Source organism: Dryobates pubescens, chromosome 25 (assembly GCF_014839835.1).
Source record: "Dryobates pubescens isolate bDryPub1 chromosome 25, bDryPub1.pri, whole genome shotgun sequence".
In the NCBI taxonomy this organism is placed as follows: domain Eukaryota; kingdom Metazoa; phylum Chordata; class Aves; order Piciformes; family Picidae; genus Dryobates; species Dryobates pubescens.
The window spans coordinates 4,159,296-4,175,016 of record NC_071636.1 but is presented as its reverse complement, the minus strand read 5'-3'; the positions used below and the strand labels follow the sequence as shown (position 1 = coordinate 4,175,016).

At 48.9% G+C, this 15,721-nt stretch overlaps 2 protein-coding genes across 6 annotated transcripts in view; both read left to right on the top strand.

The window, feature by feature from the left end:
- The window catches only part of MSI1 (musashi RNA binding protein 1), a 29,176-nt gene extending 23,722 nt beyond the window's left edge, over positions 1-5,454 (top strand). For 4 of the 5 annotated variants that reach the window (XM_054172781.1, XM_054172783.1, XM_054172784.1 and 1 more), the window contains 5 exons: positions 378-434; positions 3,333-3,401; positions 3,527-3,681; positions 4,130-4,195; positions 5,150-5,454. In XM_054172781.1, the coding sequence (XP_054028756.1) occupies positions 378-434; positions 3,333-3,401; positions 3,527-3,681; positions 4,130-4,171 (323 nt within the window). In that variant the 3' untranslated portion in view covers positions 4,172-4,195; positions 5,150-5,454. The remainder of the gene's footprint in view (positions 1-377; positions 435-3,332; positions 3,402-3,526; positions 3,682-4,129; positions 4,196-5,149) is intronic. The other variant, XM_054172780.1, reaches the window with a different exon arrangement.
- Positions 5,455-9,617: 4,163 nt separating this feature from the next.
- On the top strand, positions 9,618-11,778 carry PLA2G1B (phospholipase A2 group IB). Its single transcript, XM_009909638.2, has 4 exons — positions 9,618-9,796; positions 9,961-10,120; positions 10,866-10,993; positions 11,617-11,778. The coding sequence occupies exons 1-4, from the start codon at positions 9,763-9,765 to the stop codon at positions 11,736-11,738; spliced, it is 444 nt and encodes a 147-aa protein (XP_009907940.2). The 5' UTR covers positions 9,618-9,762; the 3' UTR covers positions 11,739-11,778.
- Positions 11,779-15,721: the final 3,943 nt, after the last annotated feature.

Sequence of the window (15,721 nt, the reverse complement as noted above, 5' to 3'; positions counted from 1 at the left end):
TTCAAGTGCCTCATCATAAACCCATACCCCAGTGAGTGTGGAACATGCTGAGCACCCACTGGTGTAGCAGCTGAGAGGTCAGCTTGGATGGGTTGCAGGGAGGTGCTCCAGGGCTGACCTGAGGCTGCACAGTGAAGCTTGCACTTGTTCTCAAGCCTTGGCGAGTATTATTCTAAGGACAAAAGGATCCTTTCAGTGTCCAGGGCAGGAGTCCAGCACCTTTCAGCAGCAGTTATGCATTAGTTTAAAGAAGACACTGGTCTGGTCGCAGCCTGGCTGCAGGCTGCTCCCCCAGCAGACCCCGGCTGCTGTCTCTCTGCGGGGTCTCCCTTGGGGCGTTTGATGAGTTCCTAAGCTGTCTTGCATTTCGTTTTTAGAGTTCCGTGTAGAGCGGACCCCTCTCCCGAGTGCCCCCGTCCTCCCTGAGCTCACAGGTCAGTCCCACTCATTTCCTACACTCACAGGCTGAAGGGGAGAAGGGGGCTTTGGGCTGTTCCAGTGGTGTCACTGCTCCACAGCCTGGTGCAGTTAGCCTGGAAACGTTCCTTATTTCCTCTTCCATCTGAGCTCCATCCAAAGCTGGGGCTGGAGAGATGGAGAGGCAATCAGAGCCATGTGTATTGCCTCTGAGAAGGGCAATGCAGGTCATACTAAATGAAGGCATGTAATCCTTAGATGGCGTTTCCTGCTGCTTGCCTCGGTTTTAGCTCCTCGCCCCAGGCTGGGTGTAAACCAGACCTGGAAAACTGCAGAGAGCAGGGTGACTTCTCAAGGGTCTACAAATGACCATAACCTGAGCTGCTGCAAGGATGAGATCTGGAGTGTGGGGAGGAGGGAAAGGGTGTGGGGGCACTCCTGATTACTCTAATCCCATTTCCCTACTCCAGGTGGTGCAGCTTCCCAGCTGTTCCCGCATGTACTGCCTGGGCAGAAGCGAGTGTGGTGGGACTCTACAGTGTCCTGCACTGCTTGTAGGGGACTGTGGAATGGAACGGGGCGGGCAGAGGACCATTCTCCAGAGACTAGTCCTGGCTCAGTGTCCTCACAGTGCAAATACCCTCTGGATCCTCAGTCCCTGGGTTGTGTGCAGTGTGTTCTCTCTAGGGGATGTTCCTTCTGTCTACTCTCCCTTCCATGGCCATGTTTTCCCCAGCTCTGTCGTGTCCATGGTTTTTGTTGTAGCAAAGCAGCTTTGTGTAGCACCCTGCTCCCCATGTGCCATGTCATTTCTGCGGTGTTCCTCCTCCAGCGCTTCCTTGCCTCCACCTGTTTCAGGGTTTGAATCTCTCCACAATGGAGGTGTGGAAAAGCTTCCTGAGAAGCTGTCCTGGAATTATCAGTACCATCAGGCTTGAAAGGGGGTTTCTGTGGCACAGAACCTTGTCGATCCTCAAGGACTTCTCCATTCCTCAGGATGCTGAGGTTGGCAGCGGCCAATGAATAAATTGCCTTGAGGAAGGTAGAGGGAGACCATAATCCTAGCTCCCCTTTAAGACAGTCCTCTCCTGACACCATGAATGCAACTGCATAAACACCAGCCCCCACCTCTGAGCCTTTTGGTTGTCAAGTGAGGGAGATGTGGGTCCAGTTGTTTATTTACATGTATGTTTTTCTGCAAAACCCATAACGTTTGTAGAGGAATGTTGGTGTCTCAGCAAAAGTGCTTTTCCCTCCAGGTCCCCCTTGACTGCACTTGTGCCTTTTCCTAGTGGAGGTGAATTGCCCCAGGCCTGGCTGTCATCAGCAGCTGGGGTGCACCAGGGCTCTGTACAACAAGAAGTTATTAATGCTGCAGGCCTGGCTGGGTGCCATGTTAGCTTACAGTCCTGAGTGCCTCGCTGAAGCACCAGCTGGGGATCGTGGCATTCTTCCCTCCCCATTACGCTTACCTACTGTTAAACAGCCACTGTGCAGCCTCTTGGCTAGGCCCAGAGCTGCGATTCCCATGTATAGGCTGGAGTTGGTCCCGTGGAGGGCAGGGCCCCCTTGGTTCCTACAAAGGCCCAGCGAGCTGTGCAGGGCTCGAGGGCCCTTGTGCCTTTGAGTGGATGCGTGTGCATGAACGGGCTGCGCTTTGTGGGCTTGGCAAGTGGAACTGAGATGAGGGGATGGCACAAGAAGGGATGATTGCTCCAGCTCCCAGGCAGCTAACATGCAGGTGCTTTGTCATCACAACACGAACCTGGTGTCTCAGTAGGCAGACTGCAAGAGCAGGATGGGCTTTTCCTGGAAAAAGAACTGGAGTCTCCTTGAGACAGCTTGGCCTCCTTTCGCAGTAAAACAGTATTCACTCAGTTGTGTGTTAGGGGCTTAAAATGATGATGGGACAGGAGGGTGGCTGCCAGCAGCCTTCCTCCCCAGAACAGTGTTTTTGGGGATGATGCAAAGCAGCAACATGCTGCTGTTGGCCCAGGGCCTTGTAATGAGCGGCTAACCCAGATATAAGCCTTGTATGACGTTGGCTTGAAACAGGCTGGTGCCTGCTACTAAATATTCCCTTATAAGCTAGTCTGGGTTTCAGCCTTAACGCGATTGATTTGTTCTGACCTCTTTTTATGGTGCTCTAAACAGAATCACAGTGAATTTCACATTGAAGCATGAAATGCTGACCCAGTCATTTTAAGGGCAAAGAGAAGCATACTGGCTAGATGCCTTCTGCCCTGAGGGCTGGATGCCTGTGGCAGTAGAGTTGGGAATTAGAACTGCTACATATAAATTAAGACTTACTGTTTTAATTAAGCCGTTTCTAGTTCCTGCTCCCTAGGTATATGTTTCTTGTTCTTCTACAATGAACAGTAAGGGTTTGAGCAGTTCAGGAACAAAACTCAGGGTGGGGACGACGGTGTGCCTTAAGCAGAGCAGAGAATAGGGAGAAAGAGGCTATTAAGCTGTTATTCAAGAATACTACCAAGGGACAGAGAGGAGGGGCTGAGCCTCAGGACTCTGAGCTGTCAGCTGCTGCCTCTGAGCTGCTGCACTTCTCCACATATAGAGCCAAAATCTGGATCTGTAGCTTCAGATTAACTGCATCTTGCAAGCTAAATAGCAACAGGAAACATCTGAAATTGCCCCCTTCTGGTTCAGCTTTTCGGTGTTGTGCCTTTGGCTGCTCTGGGAGGTGAGCTTAGCAGAGCATGGCCAGTGAGTTCCCCAGACATTTGCTGTGCAAAAGGATGCTAATAAATGCAGGGCTGTGCCCGTCCCTATTGTCATTGTCAGCTGTCCTGTGTGATGCACTAAGCCCATGTCTCTGTGGGCCTGGTATTTTGCAGCAGGAAATGAAGGCTCCTGTTGGTCCCTGTGTAGCACAGCGCCCCTTCCTTCTTTTCCAGCAATCCCCCTCACTGCGTATGGACCAATGGCGGCAGCAGCGGCTGCGGCGGCTGTGGTGCGAGGGACAGGTAACTGCCACTTTCCTCCCCAGCTCGGTGTCCTGTCCCAGAGGTTTGCGATGGGCAGCGGGAGGGGGGTGGGACGGGGTTGCATTTTTAGGATCTTCACTACGTAGTTTTGCTGCCTCCTGTAGGTTCCACCCCCAGTCGCACCGGTGGATTTCTGGGCACCACCAGCCCCGGGCCGATGGCAGAGCTTTATGGAGCTGCCAACCAGGACTCAGGGGTCAGTAGTTACATCAGCGCTGCCAGTCCAGCCCCAAGCACCGGCTTTGGCCACAGCCTAGGGGTGAGTGTTCCTCTCAGCACAGTGGGGGGAAGGACAGTGGCATGGCCAGGGGAGGGGGCTGCATCTCCATATGGTGATGAAGGCGAGCAGTGGTGGGTGGCCCCCTCTCAGCCCACAGCCTGCTTTCTGCTTAAGAAATGCCACTTACTGCAGTATCTGCCATGCCACCTCTGAGCCCCAGACCACTTGGAGCTACCAACACTGGGCCTTGCTGGCTCTCTCTGGCCACCACTCAAGGTGCTGATTTCCAGACCTTTCTCTGATACGGCCCAGACTTTCCCAGAGCCTGTCTTGGCCTTAACACAGTGTCCTGCAGGGGGATGTGCTCTTCAGACCCGGTACCCCCAGATGAAACTGCCTTTCCTAGCATTTGGGCCATAAATAAGTTTGTTGTGGTAGTGCTTCTCCTTGTTTGCTTAAGAGTAGGGGTTAAATTCTTTCTTCACAGGGTCCCTTGATTGCAACAGCTTTTACCAACGGGTATCACTGAAGCTGGGGACCAAGGAGGCAGGAGGTAAGAGAACTTCACACGGATGGGTAATGAAAGGAAGTTCTGAGCTGGCCCCTGTGCTTGGGCTCTGGGCAGGAGCTGTAGGTGCTGCTGAAGGCTCACTGGCCTGACCCAGCCTGTGGGAGGAGGCCTGTGGCCAGCCTGGTGCTCTTGTTCTGTGCTAGGAGCTTGGCAGGCCGAGTTCCTACTTTATGGTCCCCAGGCTGGGAGTGCTGTGTAAGGATCATTTAGTGTCTGAGTGTAAAGAGGATGGCAAAGGGAGTGCTGACAGAAAGAGGAGAGGTCTGCAGGGTTGGCCAGAATCACAACCCAATGTGATCCTGAGAACAAATTTGGCTCACCTGTGTGGCTAGGGAAGCCTCCTCCATGTAACTGGATGTTCTCACTGCTGCTGAGACCACTATCTCTGGGGAGTGAGATTTTTCCTCTTCTGCCTGGGAGAAGAGCAGGAAAATCTTATCTCCTCAGTTCTGTTGCTGGTCCTTGCATGGGCCCAAGAGGGAACTGGTGGATGGTCTCTGCTTTGCAAATGTGGCTGAAATTATCTGGCTTAAAACAAAAAATATCTCAGCTTTTCAAAAAGGAGGACAAAAACTTGCAGGGAAGTGTCCAGACAAGAGCCTTTTAGCAGCCTGGCAGGGCTGCACAGAGCAGAGTACTGGAGAAACAGCTGGACCCTGCTATGTCACAGGCCTCCAGGGCCAGGAGTGCCACAGGTCTGGGCAGGCAGCCTGCACAGCATGTGAGGCCTTGCTTCCCAGGCCTGCACGCTCCCATTAAAGATGGAAGCATCTCTGCTCTGCCCCTCCCTGTGCCAGCAAGATGCATAGCAAGGCTGTGCTGGGGCAGGTTTGGGTATCGAGTACTTCTATCAGATCACAGCGGAAGGAAACCCCAAGAGAAAAGCTGTTGGTTGTTCTAGATCCTGTCCCTTCCCTCCCCTGCTGTGTCCCACAGACTCCCCAGTGACCTAACCGAGGACAGCGGCTGGAAGATCTGGTGAGCCTCGGGGGATGAGCCAAGGTTACCTTTTTCTTGAATCAAACTGCACACTGCCGGCCGGCTGCCAGGCTCCTGCCGCCCTGCCCCGATCTCTCCCTTTTGACCAGACCACACTGGACTGAACCCGAGGAGATCATCTCGCTTTCTTACTAACCACCGACGGTTTACGCTTCCCCCCTCCCTGCCCCCAGCCCACCGATTCTTCTTTTATTTATTTTGGTAGCTGTTAGGTTTAATTTTTTATTTTTTTATCTTTTTTTTTTTTTTGGGGGGGGGCTGCCCCTTCTTTTTGTTGTTTGCTCCTTCCCGAGCTAGTAGACCTATTTTATGAATTGGCTTTGTGATTGTGTTAGGTAGTTTTTATCGAGGAGTATTTTTATTTGGCTTTGAAACTGTTTTGAATATTTTCAACTCTGTTGTTGTTGTCGTCAGTGTTTTTAAAGCACGGTATGTAACGAGGATGCAGTTCTGAAGGGAAGAAGGAGACACAAGAGAGAGCAAAAGGCTGAGAGGAACTGATGTATTTCTATTTTTTTTAAAGAAACTGTTTTTAATTGTTTCTGTTTTGTAAATGTGAGGCTTTGAAAAGTGTGAAACTCCAAGGATCCGAAAACGTTGGACATCGCTATGGAACAAAACAAATGTATATTTTGCTAAGTGAAAAACACTATCCTTACAGCTGAAAGAAGGGTTTTTTTTTTTTTCCCTTTAGGTTTAGTTTTACGTGGGGTTTTCTTTTTCCTCCTGTATAATATGTAAATATCGTGAGCTGAACCTGGCTGCTGCCTGCAGCCTGGCTCCAAGGAGCAGCTCCAGGTCCTGGACTTGGTGCCGCAGCGTGAGCAATATTCTCCAGCAGAATCCTGACAGGACTCAGTTCTTTTTTTTGTACACCTTTTACTGTAAGATTTTAAGACCTCTGATGAGATGAAAGGGGGGCGGGGGGCGGGGGTGGAAGGTACCAGCCATTGGCTGCTTGCTGAGCGGGTTAAAGCTGCTTCCAATTGCTCGATGTACAGACTCCATCACTGGGCTCCGTAGTGCCGGCCTCTGGCTCTGCGTTAGGTCAAGGGCTTTACCGCCATCGCTTGTCTTGGTTACTTTGAAAGGAATTCACTCTCCAAACTCTATCGCTTGTGTCAAGATTTCCTGGGAAAGGGGATCCTCCTCTGGAGGCGAGGGTATCAGAAGGGGGGTCGGCCAGGGCCAGGGGGAGATTTGGGTGGTCGTTCTCTGAAGGGCAGGGTGCTGGGGTGGGGAGTCATTAATGGGGGAGAAAAGCATTAGGGTGGTGAGTTGGGGGCGGGTTAAGGGCTTCTCAGGGATTATATGAATTATAGAATTGCAGCTTCCCATTTGCTTTACTCTGTGTTCTGAAGACTGGGAATTGGTCTGTTGTCCTGTGCAGGGGTGATCTGGTCCTTTCTCCAGAACCTGCCGGGGCTTCCCCTGGCATGGTCCAGGCCCCTGCTGCAAGCACCCTGGCAGGGGAAGCCTCCAGCAGGAGTACAGGGGGCAGGTTTGGGTCTGGATTTCAGTGAACCAAAGACCTTGTTAAGGGGGGTGATTAAGCCTTTTATTAAGATGCAGCCAAACTCTTTTCCCAGGGAAATAACAGCTTCATCTTAAGTTTTAAAATCATTCCCTCTCTTCCCCCAAACTGAGCCCCCTGTAAGGGATGGGGACCTTTAGAAAAGGACTGGGAGCGCCACAGTGCCCACAGGGCCCTTTTTCTCTTCCATCCCTCCCCATCCGCCAGAGCTTGTCCTGACCTGGGTGATGCGTTTGGAGAGTTCTGTTTAGGTAAGAGGGTACTTAACAGATCAGTACTGAAAACACAAAGCAATAATTTTTGTTACTGAGACAAGAGTCTGTATGTCTGTTTTTTTAAAATATTTCCTAATTAAAGAAGAGCTGCATTTTATTGGGTTTATTTTTATTCTATATACTTCAAATTTGGGTCTGCAGACAGCGCTTTCCTCCCTCTCGGTGTGTGCGCTGAACTGCTTCGTGCCCCCTCCAGACATCCAAGGCCAGCTGTGCTGCTGCTGGGCTGTGATTCACTCTCTGGCCAGTGCTGCCACTGCCTGGAGGCTGGGGCTCCGGTTTCAGGGTGGGCATTTTTTTTAAAAGAAATAAAGCTGTGTTTTTAAGCCAGTAAGTTATTACACTCCAATGTTTGTTCTCTCCACACCTGTAACCCTTTTTCCAGATTTCAGTTTTAAATTCCTAATAAATTATTTGAAAACTGTCCTTCTCTGTCATTATTTGAGGGTGGGAGAATTTTTTTGAACAGAGATTTTAGGTGAACTTGGATCTGGCAGGAGTCACATCCTGCCATTAGGATAAAAGCCCCAGGCAGGACTCTGACTCCATGTTCTGCTTCCAGACTTTGGCAGTGGCCCAGTTTATAATGTGAGGCAGATCCGGTTTTATTAGATATTTTGTGTCTTCATTGTGTTAGAGTTTTTGTAAGGAGGAGATGGTGTGGTGCTTAGAAGTTTGGCTCAGGTGCTCTGGCTTCAATGACTCTGGTGGACCAAAGAGGCTAGACCTAAGAAAGTAAAATGCGGAGATGGGAAGGGAAGTTCTTAACAGATGACACCGCAAGAGAAGGATGAAATCTAGCAGTGTGAAATAGCAGGGAACATTGTTCAGCAAGTTGCTATTTATAGAGGAGAATTAAAAAGTATTTAAGGCTCAAGCCTATCAGTTTTGGAACCAGTCATAAACTGGGCTATCCTCACAAGCATACCAAGGACCAGTAGCTTTATTTGCAGCAGAGGTGGGGGGAAGCTAATAACATTCGTGGAATAATCTTTACCCTGCTGGGATTTTTCTCATGAGGCACTTGTACTGCTCACATGCTGACTTTCCCACACCTGCTGATCCTCTCATTGAATTAAAATCAATGAAGTCCAAGATGGGACAGTACTTTTCAGTTGTGACTTTAAAAGGCCCTTTTATTGGAAGTTTTCTTGGCAACATCAATGATAAATCAGACACTGAGATGGGAGGAGAAAGGAACCACAGTCTTGAGGCTCACAGGTAAGAGAACAGAGATGATAAAGAGTAAAGGTGACCAAAGTAGTAAAGGGGAAAGAGAACACATAAATGCAAACTGAAGGGAAAGTCAGCAGATTGATCTGTGGCCAAAAGATTAAGTCCTTTTTTTTCTGTACTAACTGTGATACAAACGGTCCTTTACTTCCGCTTTCAATGTTTGTTCAATGTTCTCACTACTGGGACACAAGAATCTTGAGTGTAACTTGGCATCTGCTTGGCTTTAGCTAGCCTGTGAGTGAGGAATCCCAGAGAATCCAAAAAGTTAGAATGGCTCTGGCTGTCCATCAGTGTATCTACCTTTAACTAGATGTCCTATGTGTGTGTCAGCAGTCTATGGATACTGTGGGTACCCTGACAGAAGTTTCAGACCCTCTAAGGAGGAAGATATCATCCCTCCCAGAAACATGTTTGAACCTACTGAAGGGTGGTGAACCCAGAGTTTCCTGAAGAAGCACTCTGGTTTATTAGGCTGCTGTGGAAAGGGGCTTTGCTGCCTCTCTGCACTTCAAAACCAAAGGCTTGCCTGGTGCTTTCGAGAGAAACTCACTGTCTGACTGTCAGAAATTGAGCAGTCTAGGATAGCTCTTGAGTGTGTGTGAAAATGCCAAGCCTGCTGACCTCAGAAAGCTTTTTCTCATCTGTTTTAAAAATCTTACTTTGAGGTTCCTAACTCACCACCTACTTTGGCATAGAGAGCCAAGGGGTTCTCCTTTGAGAGAACTGGGTTCTCCTTTGGAGAAAGAGAACTCCTGTCTCTAAGCTACTGAAGTCTTCTGTATGTGCATCCCTGCCCATGGCAGGGAGGTTGGAGTACATGACCTCTAAGGTCCTGTCCAACCTAAGCCATTCTATGATTCTAAAATGTGTTAATTTCCAGTGTAACTCCCTTAAGGTCATGTTAAATCGGACACTTTTCCTTGTTTAAGACACATGCAGAGGCTTTCCAGGTTGCTTGGCTCCTGTTTCCTGCTCAGTAGTACCACCTTCTCCTCTGTGGTTTCAAAGTAAAAAACAGCTTGCATTTTTCTCAGTTCATCTCATACCAAAATGCCATTTGGGGTGAGTGGACAACCTGTACCTTATTTCCCTGAATTAGGCAAGCAGAATCTATGGAGAGATACAGGATTAATGATAAGTGGGAGTCTTAGTAAGATGGATTGCGTGCCAACAATTTCCAACATAACTTACCACCACTAGTAGAGAGCCTTTTAAAAATTGTCCAGACCTTTCAGGCTGCCTTCTAGTAGTCAGTCTTTGAATTAGAAGAATTTAACAGCAAAAATCTAGAGAGCAAATATTTGCCTTTGTGACCTTTATAGCTTTAACTCCACTGGCCTTCACCTGGTTGTGCCATAACCTGCTGCCCACAGGCCCTGATGGAAGAGTTCTGCATTTAGTAATGTAAATACTGGCTTGTTTATCTCACACCCATATGAAGGTGAGCTTGTTCTATAAAAAGCCACATTTTCTTCAGCAGCAGTCTCTCTGTCAAGACCTCCAAGATGAAGTTCCTGGCCGTGCTTTTCCTGCTGTCTGGTATGTAGGTTGCACTTAAGCCTCTCTGTATCTGTTTTCTATAATGTAATAGATACAATATTGTGGCCCATGCCTTTTTGTAGGGCATTCTGAAGTCTACTGAGGAAAAGCATGGAAGAGATGGTAATACCATGCCTAGCTCTAACCTCTGTGTCTCTTCTCAGTGGGCGCAGCCAGCATCGATGCCGTACCCCGTGCCATGTGGACCTTACGCAAAATGATCAAATGCACCATCCCCAACAGCTTTCCCCTGCTGCAATATGCTGACTACGGCTGCTACTGTGGCTTGGGAGGCAGCGGGACCCCAGTGGATGAACTTGACAGGTTTATAGGACTCTGCTTTAACAAACTTCTTCCCTTGCTTGTGCTTTCATGGTTCCGTGCAGCGGCTTGTCTCAGCTGGCCCTGCCTGTAAATGTTCACAGACACTGCAGCTGCTGTGAATGAAGCTTTCTCTCAAAGACCAGTTCAAGGAAAAAGGCTGTGTGGCATCATACTGTGATACCTTATTACTAAGTTAAAATATAAACCAAATAACTCTGTTTTTCTCTTCTATAGAAGCTACACTGGACTCATTCCAGCATCATTTTTTAAATTTTGGGGGGTTTTTTTAGCAGCAGCAGTGCTGTGTCAGCAGCCCAAAAGCAGCTCTGTGCACACTGACCAGTGCATGACCATCAATACAGCTGCACTGGAGGCTGAGCTGCAAAATGCTAAGAAGTGGTTTAGAGATCACACAAAGCTGGTAGCCAAGACTTGGTGAATTGTGTCAGCTGTTAGCTCATCAGCTACTGAGCACTGACAGGGCATATAGGGTAAATGCTGCCTTTTGCTTTTATTGTGGCCCAATTCCAAACTGTGAAGATGCTCCAGTAAGTACACATGTACCTCTTGGACCATTAACTGGAAGGGCTGTGTCCTTCTCAGGTCCTTTGTGTTCTGACCTCTTTTCACTGGATACGGTTTTTCCTCAGTTCAGCATCTTGTCTGAGCAATGCTAGTATATTTAAGTGTCTTGCATGTCAGCTACCTGTACTTCTGCTATTTTCTGACCTTTCTTGTTTCCCAGGTGCTGTCAAGCACATGATAACTGCTATAACCTGGCAATGGAACATGAATCCTGCAAATACATCCTGGACAACCCCTACACGGAGACCTACGCCTTCACTTGCTCCAATAAGACAGTTACATGTAGCAGTACGTCCACTTCTATGCCACTCCACTCCAAATGTTACTCCCATCTCCTTTCTGAAAGAATGGGTCTGTGCAGCACTCTGTGCTTCTGTTGCAGGAAGGGACAGGGCAGGACTCTGACACGGGGCTGGTTGTTAGAAATGGGACACCTCACACAGATAGCAGAGTCAACATTGTCCATATAGCACACAATGTAAAGTTTATGAAGATCTGTGGTATTGCAGTACATGGGGAAGCCTGTCCCTTCTTCAGAGGACTGAGGCCCTGGGGTACTTTGCTGGGAGTTCCTTTAATGGTGGTATTAAAAACATCAGCAGGCTTACCAGGAAGAGGTGCACAGCTTCTGCCAGACATCTCTAATGTAATGGTGGAGCTTTTATAGGGTTCTGGAAAAGAGATATATAGCAAATAGGCTGACAAACAGAACTGCAGGGAAGGAGCAAGGAGATTGCTGGGCTAAGTGCACAGCTCAGGGCTGGAAGGTTAGTAGGAGGAACCCCAAATGACAGCAGCATGAAACGGCAACACCCTGGCAGCAGTTACTGCTGTGTTTGCTGGAGGGAGCTGCGGGGTCTTGTGTGCGGGTTCTACCTGCGGGATCTGACTGCTCCTGCTCTCTCCTCCAGGCAAGAACAACGACTGCAAGGCCTTCATTTGCAACTGCGACCGCATCGCTGCTACGTGCTTCGCCAAAGCACCCTACAATCCCCAGCACCACAAGCTGGACACCGAGAAATACTGCAAATAGGCCTCGTCCTGCCCCTCGAGGGGGTGACAGGCCTCTCGTCTGTCACTAATAAACGGCTAGCAACCGGCCCCAGGCTCCGCCTGCTGCCTCCGCCGTGGGGATGGGGATGGGACTGGGGGCGGGAAAGGACTGGGGGCGGGATGGGACTGGGGGCGCCTTTGCCACCCTGCGGGCGCGTGCGGAGCCCTCGCGCTCTCTGATTGGCCCCCGGACACGCGGGGGTGGGAGGGGTGGCGCGGGCGCGAGGCGCGGGTTCCTTCCCGCTCCCTGCAGGTAGCCGCAGCCCGAGGGCGGCCGGGGGCCGCGCGCTGGCGTCTGAGCCCTTGTGGTCCGGTCCGGTCCGGTCCGGTCCTCCCCTCCCGGAGAGCACAGAGCGAGGCACTGCTCCTCGGGCTACCGCTCTAGCCTTGGCTAACAGCGCAGCCGCCCCTCTTGTGCGTGTGTATCCCGGGCCATGGCTGCATAAGGGGCTTCAGCTGTTTGTCTGTTCACTGCTCTCAGAGACTCGTATGTGCGTAGCCTGCGGGGAGGCTTCCCCTGCCTAGTGCTGTTCCTGGTCAGAAGCGTAGGGGAAGAGGTAATGTGTGCCTGGAGGTTAAGAGAGAGAAATTGGTAATGTTGGCATGAAAGTTAAGGGAGGGAAAGACGCACAGTTGGGCTGGAAGCCACGGGAGGGCAGGGGTTCTGTCTGAGGGACACTGTCTGGCCTATTTTCAGTTACAGACTGGAGATCTTAGATGAGTTTGACAAGTATCCCCTCAGTGTTTGATTTTGTGAGCTGATTTCCTTGGAGAACTTGGAGGAGCAGTCTTTGTCTTGCACTCAGCAGTGCTTGCATGAGCTGTGCTCAAACGTGGAGCAGAACCTAAGGATCTGTGCGAGGGCTCTGAGAAAGCAGAGTTGGAAGAAGCTGGCTTGATGTCTATGGTACTTCCAGTGTCTTCCTGTGAAGGTCACGGGATGATTGAGGGCATCAGAATGATGAGATAGGATGGTGAATTGCCTTTTTTTTTTGTTAAGAAATGTGTCTCAGGTGGATACTCCCATCTTAAGACATTGAGTTCTAGTTTTGTACCAATATTCACTGCTTGTTTTTTTCTTAGGTGTTTGTATATGTGAATTTTCTGAAACTGAGCTCTTGGGGTCATTGAGAGAAATGCTCAGGATCCTGGATGCATCATACTGTGCAAGATGAGTCCCCTGTCCTTGTACACTGGCTTTGATTCTGAAATTACTGTTTGTGGAGCAGTAAAGGGCCTAAGTAAATGTAAATGTTACTGAAATCCCTTTGTAGTGGTAAATGATAAATCTCATTGTAGAGGGAAATAAAGGAAGATACTGGCACTATATAGAAGGAACACTGTGCTTTTGAGCTGTATCATCACAAGCAGGGAAAAGAGCTGGGGTGCAGTTGGGAACATTGCAGAAACTGATGGTGTATGTTTTACCTGTAGTAAGAGATTGGGGCATGCTAACATTCCCTAGATAAACTTAGTGGATAGATGAAGGCACCAATGCATTCTGTATCTGCCTTATTCTCTACAGATGTTTGTAAGCCTGCACTTAACATTTGGCCCTTTGGTCATGCTTCTCATTTACATGTCTCTGATGGTGTGAAAGACCTAAGAGTAAATTTAAACAACCCCCTGAGTAAGCCCATGCATAGAGAGTCTTCCTACCTAATGCCAACTGGCAGGCCCTCATAAATACCACGGGTGGGGAGGCTGAAGGGATTGTGCAAAGTTGTTCTTTAGGGCTTTGAATAGTGTTGTGGGAAGTCTGAAGAGCTAGCCAGTGATTACTTGAACTGACTTACTGTCAGTTTATGGGAGTGCAAAGAGTGTGTGAAGATCTGCCATGCTGATCTGTGTTCCTGTTCCAAGACCAGAAACAGAGTACCTGAAACACAGGTTGCCCTGTGCTCTGCAAGCATGGGAGTTCTGAACCCCTAGAGAGCACCAGCGATTGCAGCTGCTGTGTGATGCTGGAGGGATGGTGGCTCTGTGGGCTTACACTGCAGAAGTGGAGTCTTGGCATCTTATCTTCCTTTTCCCTATTAGTTGTTTTTTTTAGGCTCTGCAGGGAGATCTGAATTACTCTAACTATGTGGGCACAGCAGAGATGAAAGAGAGAGTGCTCCAGCCGAGATGAGACATGCAGAGAGCAAACAACTATGCTCGTATTAATGACCATATTTCAATTTCCATCTGGGCCCAGAGACCAGTATTAGACACTTGTGCTGTTGCTCTTCCTCTCAGGCTCAGCTTTTCTTCTCTGCCACTGTCTAATTAGTCATGCAGAAGGGGAAAAGTGCAGAATGTGGTGATTTGGTATCTTTCCTTAGTGAGAGGACAGGGGGCTGCACACAGAATTGCAGGTATCTGTATATGTTACTGTGGTTTTAAACCCCAGCTGGCTTGACTCTGCCTTTCCCCTTGCAATTTAGATCTGACTGTTCAGGAAGGATCTCGGGGAGAACAGTGATACTGTTTACCTACCATCTCTGCCTTTTCTCAGTAGACCTCAGAATGCCTTATAAAAAGGCATGAGCCACAGCATTATATCTATTACCTTATAGAAAACAGATGCAGAGAGGCAAAGTGGCTTTCTGAATGTCACAGTGTGACTTCTGGATTGATCAAAGGACTCAGAATTCACTCTGGTGTCATCCTTGCAAACAGTGCCCTGTCCCCTGGGAAACACTACCGAAGTTTTCCTCTTTGCTTTCAGTCCACTCTCTGCCTCTTGGCTATCCTGTTGCCTCTGGGGCTGCCTGCCCCAGAAAATAAGAAACATAAAGAATATTCATCATTTTGGAACAGAAATGTCTGTTGGAATAGATGGAGGGAACATTCCTGAGTAATACCCATTTTGGAAGCACTTTTTACTGACAGAGTGTTCCAAAGACAAGATGCAGAAAACAACACATCCAGTGAAGGGTATTGCAAACCCTTCCCATTAAATAAAAAATATTAATTGGAATTTCTTTCTAGAGTGAGAACTTAGTGCTGCTCAAGTCAGAACCAGAAGTCCTTTAAGTCAGGAGAGGAACTGAGGTCCCTATTTGATATTTGCTGCTCTGGCTCCAAGCTGAATGCCTGATTTTGTTGTTTTCCAGGCCATAGAGTGGCCTGCACAGAAGTTAGACAGTTATTCCTATTCAGCACTGACTGTTCCTGCAGTTTGGTGTCACTGGGGGCAAGGCCATCACAGAGCAATAAATCAGATTCGGTGTGACTCATGTGCCAGCTGTTGCACAGCTGCTTTTCCCTGCTGCTTTCCTCTCTCTGGACTGTTGAATATCCCTCCCCACTCCTTCAGTGGGCCCAGCTCCTAGGTAGTGTGTCTTTGGCCTGTAGCTCCTTGACTGGCACCTGTGTGCCCTGCTGTGAGGAACCGTGCTGCTGACACTGAGTGCACAGCAGCAGTAATCTTCTGTAGCCCACCAAACTGTACTTTGGGAGCAGCCAACCCTGCTGGACATGGAGAAGTCTGATGTGTAAAAGTCCTGCAAAGCCAGTGACTCTGCTCTGCTGGTATCAGCTGAAATAACCAGCTGTTTAACAGTTGCCCACAAACTCTGCCATGCCTTGGCTGAGCTCACTGTGATTCTTGCTGGTGGCATGGGAATGGGGACCCATGTATATCCCCTTTCTTTACCCTCTTTTATTGTGGAGATGGTCCCTGGAAAGACAGAGGCAGTATGGAGATCTGAACAAGGCTCAGAATACTTTTTTCATGGTAATTTTGAGAGAGCAGTGACTGTTTATGGAGGACTGGAACACAGAAACTTTACCCAGCTTATCTCTGACATTTTCAGTGACTTTCTGGACTGTGTTAGACTGCTCATGTTTACCAAAACAGGCAGAACTTGCTTCCAGAGCCACTGTTTTGCCACCTGAAAAGAGCAGGTTCAATACCACCATACACAAATAGTGTTTCTGCTTTGGTTGGTTGTACAGGAGGTATTTGCAGTACAGAGG

Excerpts from the sequence above, each read along its gene's own strand:
- PLA2G1B (XM_009909638.2), top strand. The coding sequence starts at position 9,763 with ATGAAGTTCCTGGCCGTGCTTTTCCTGCTGTCTG. Across the intron at positions 9,797-9,960 it reads CGTGCTTTTCCTGCTGTCTG|TGGGCGCAGCCAGCATCGAT; the intron begins GTATGTAGGTTG and ends GTCTCTTCTCAG. Across the intron at positions 10,994-11,616 it reads TAAGACAGTTACATGTAGCA|GCAAGAACAACGACTGCAAG; the intron begins GTACGTCCACTT and ends TCTCTCCTCCAG.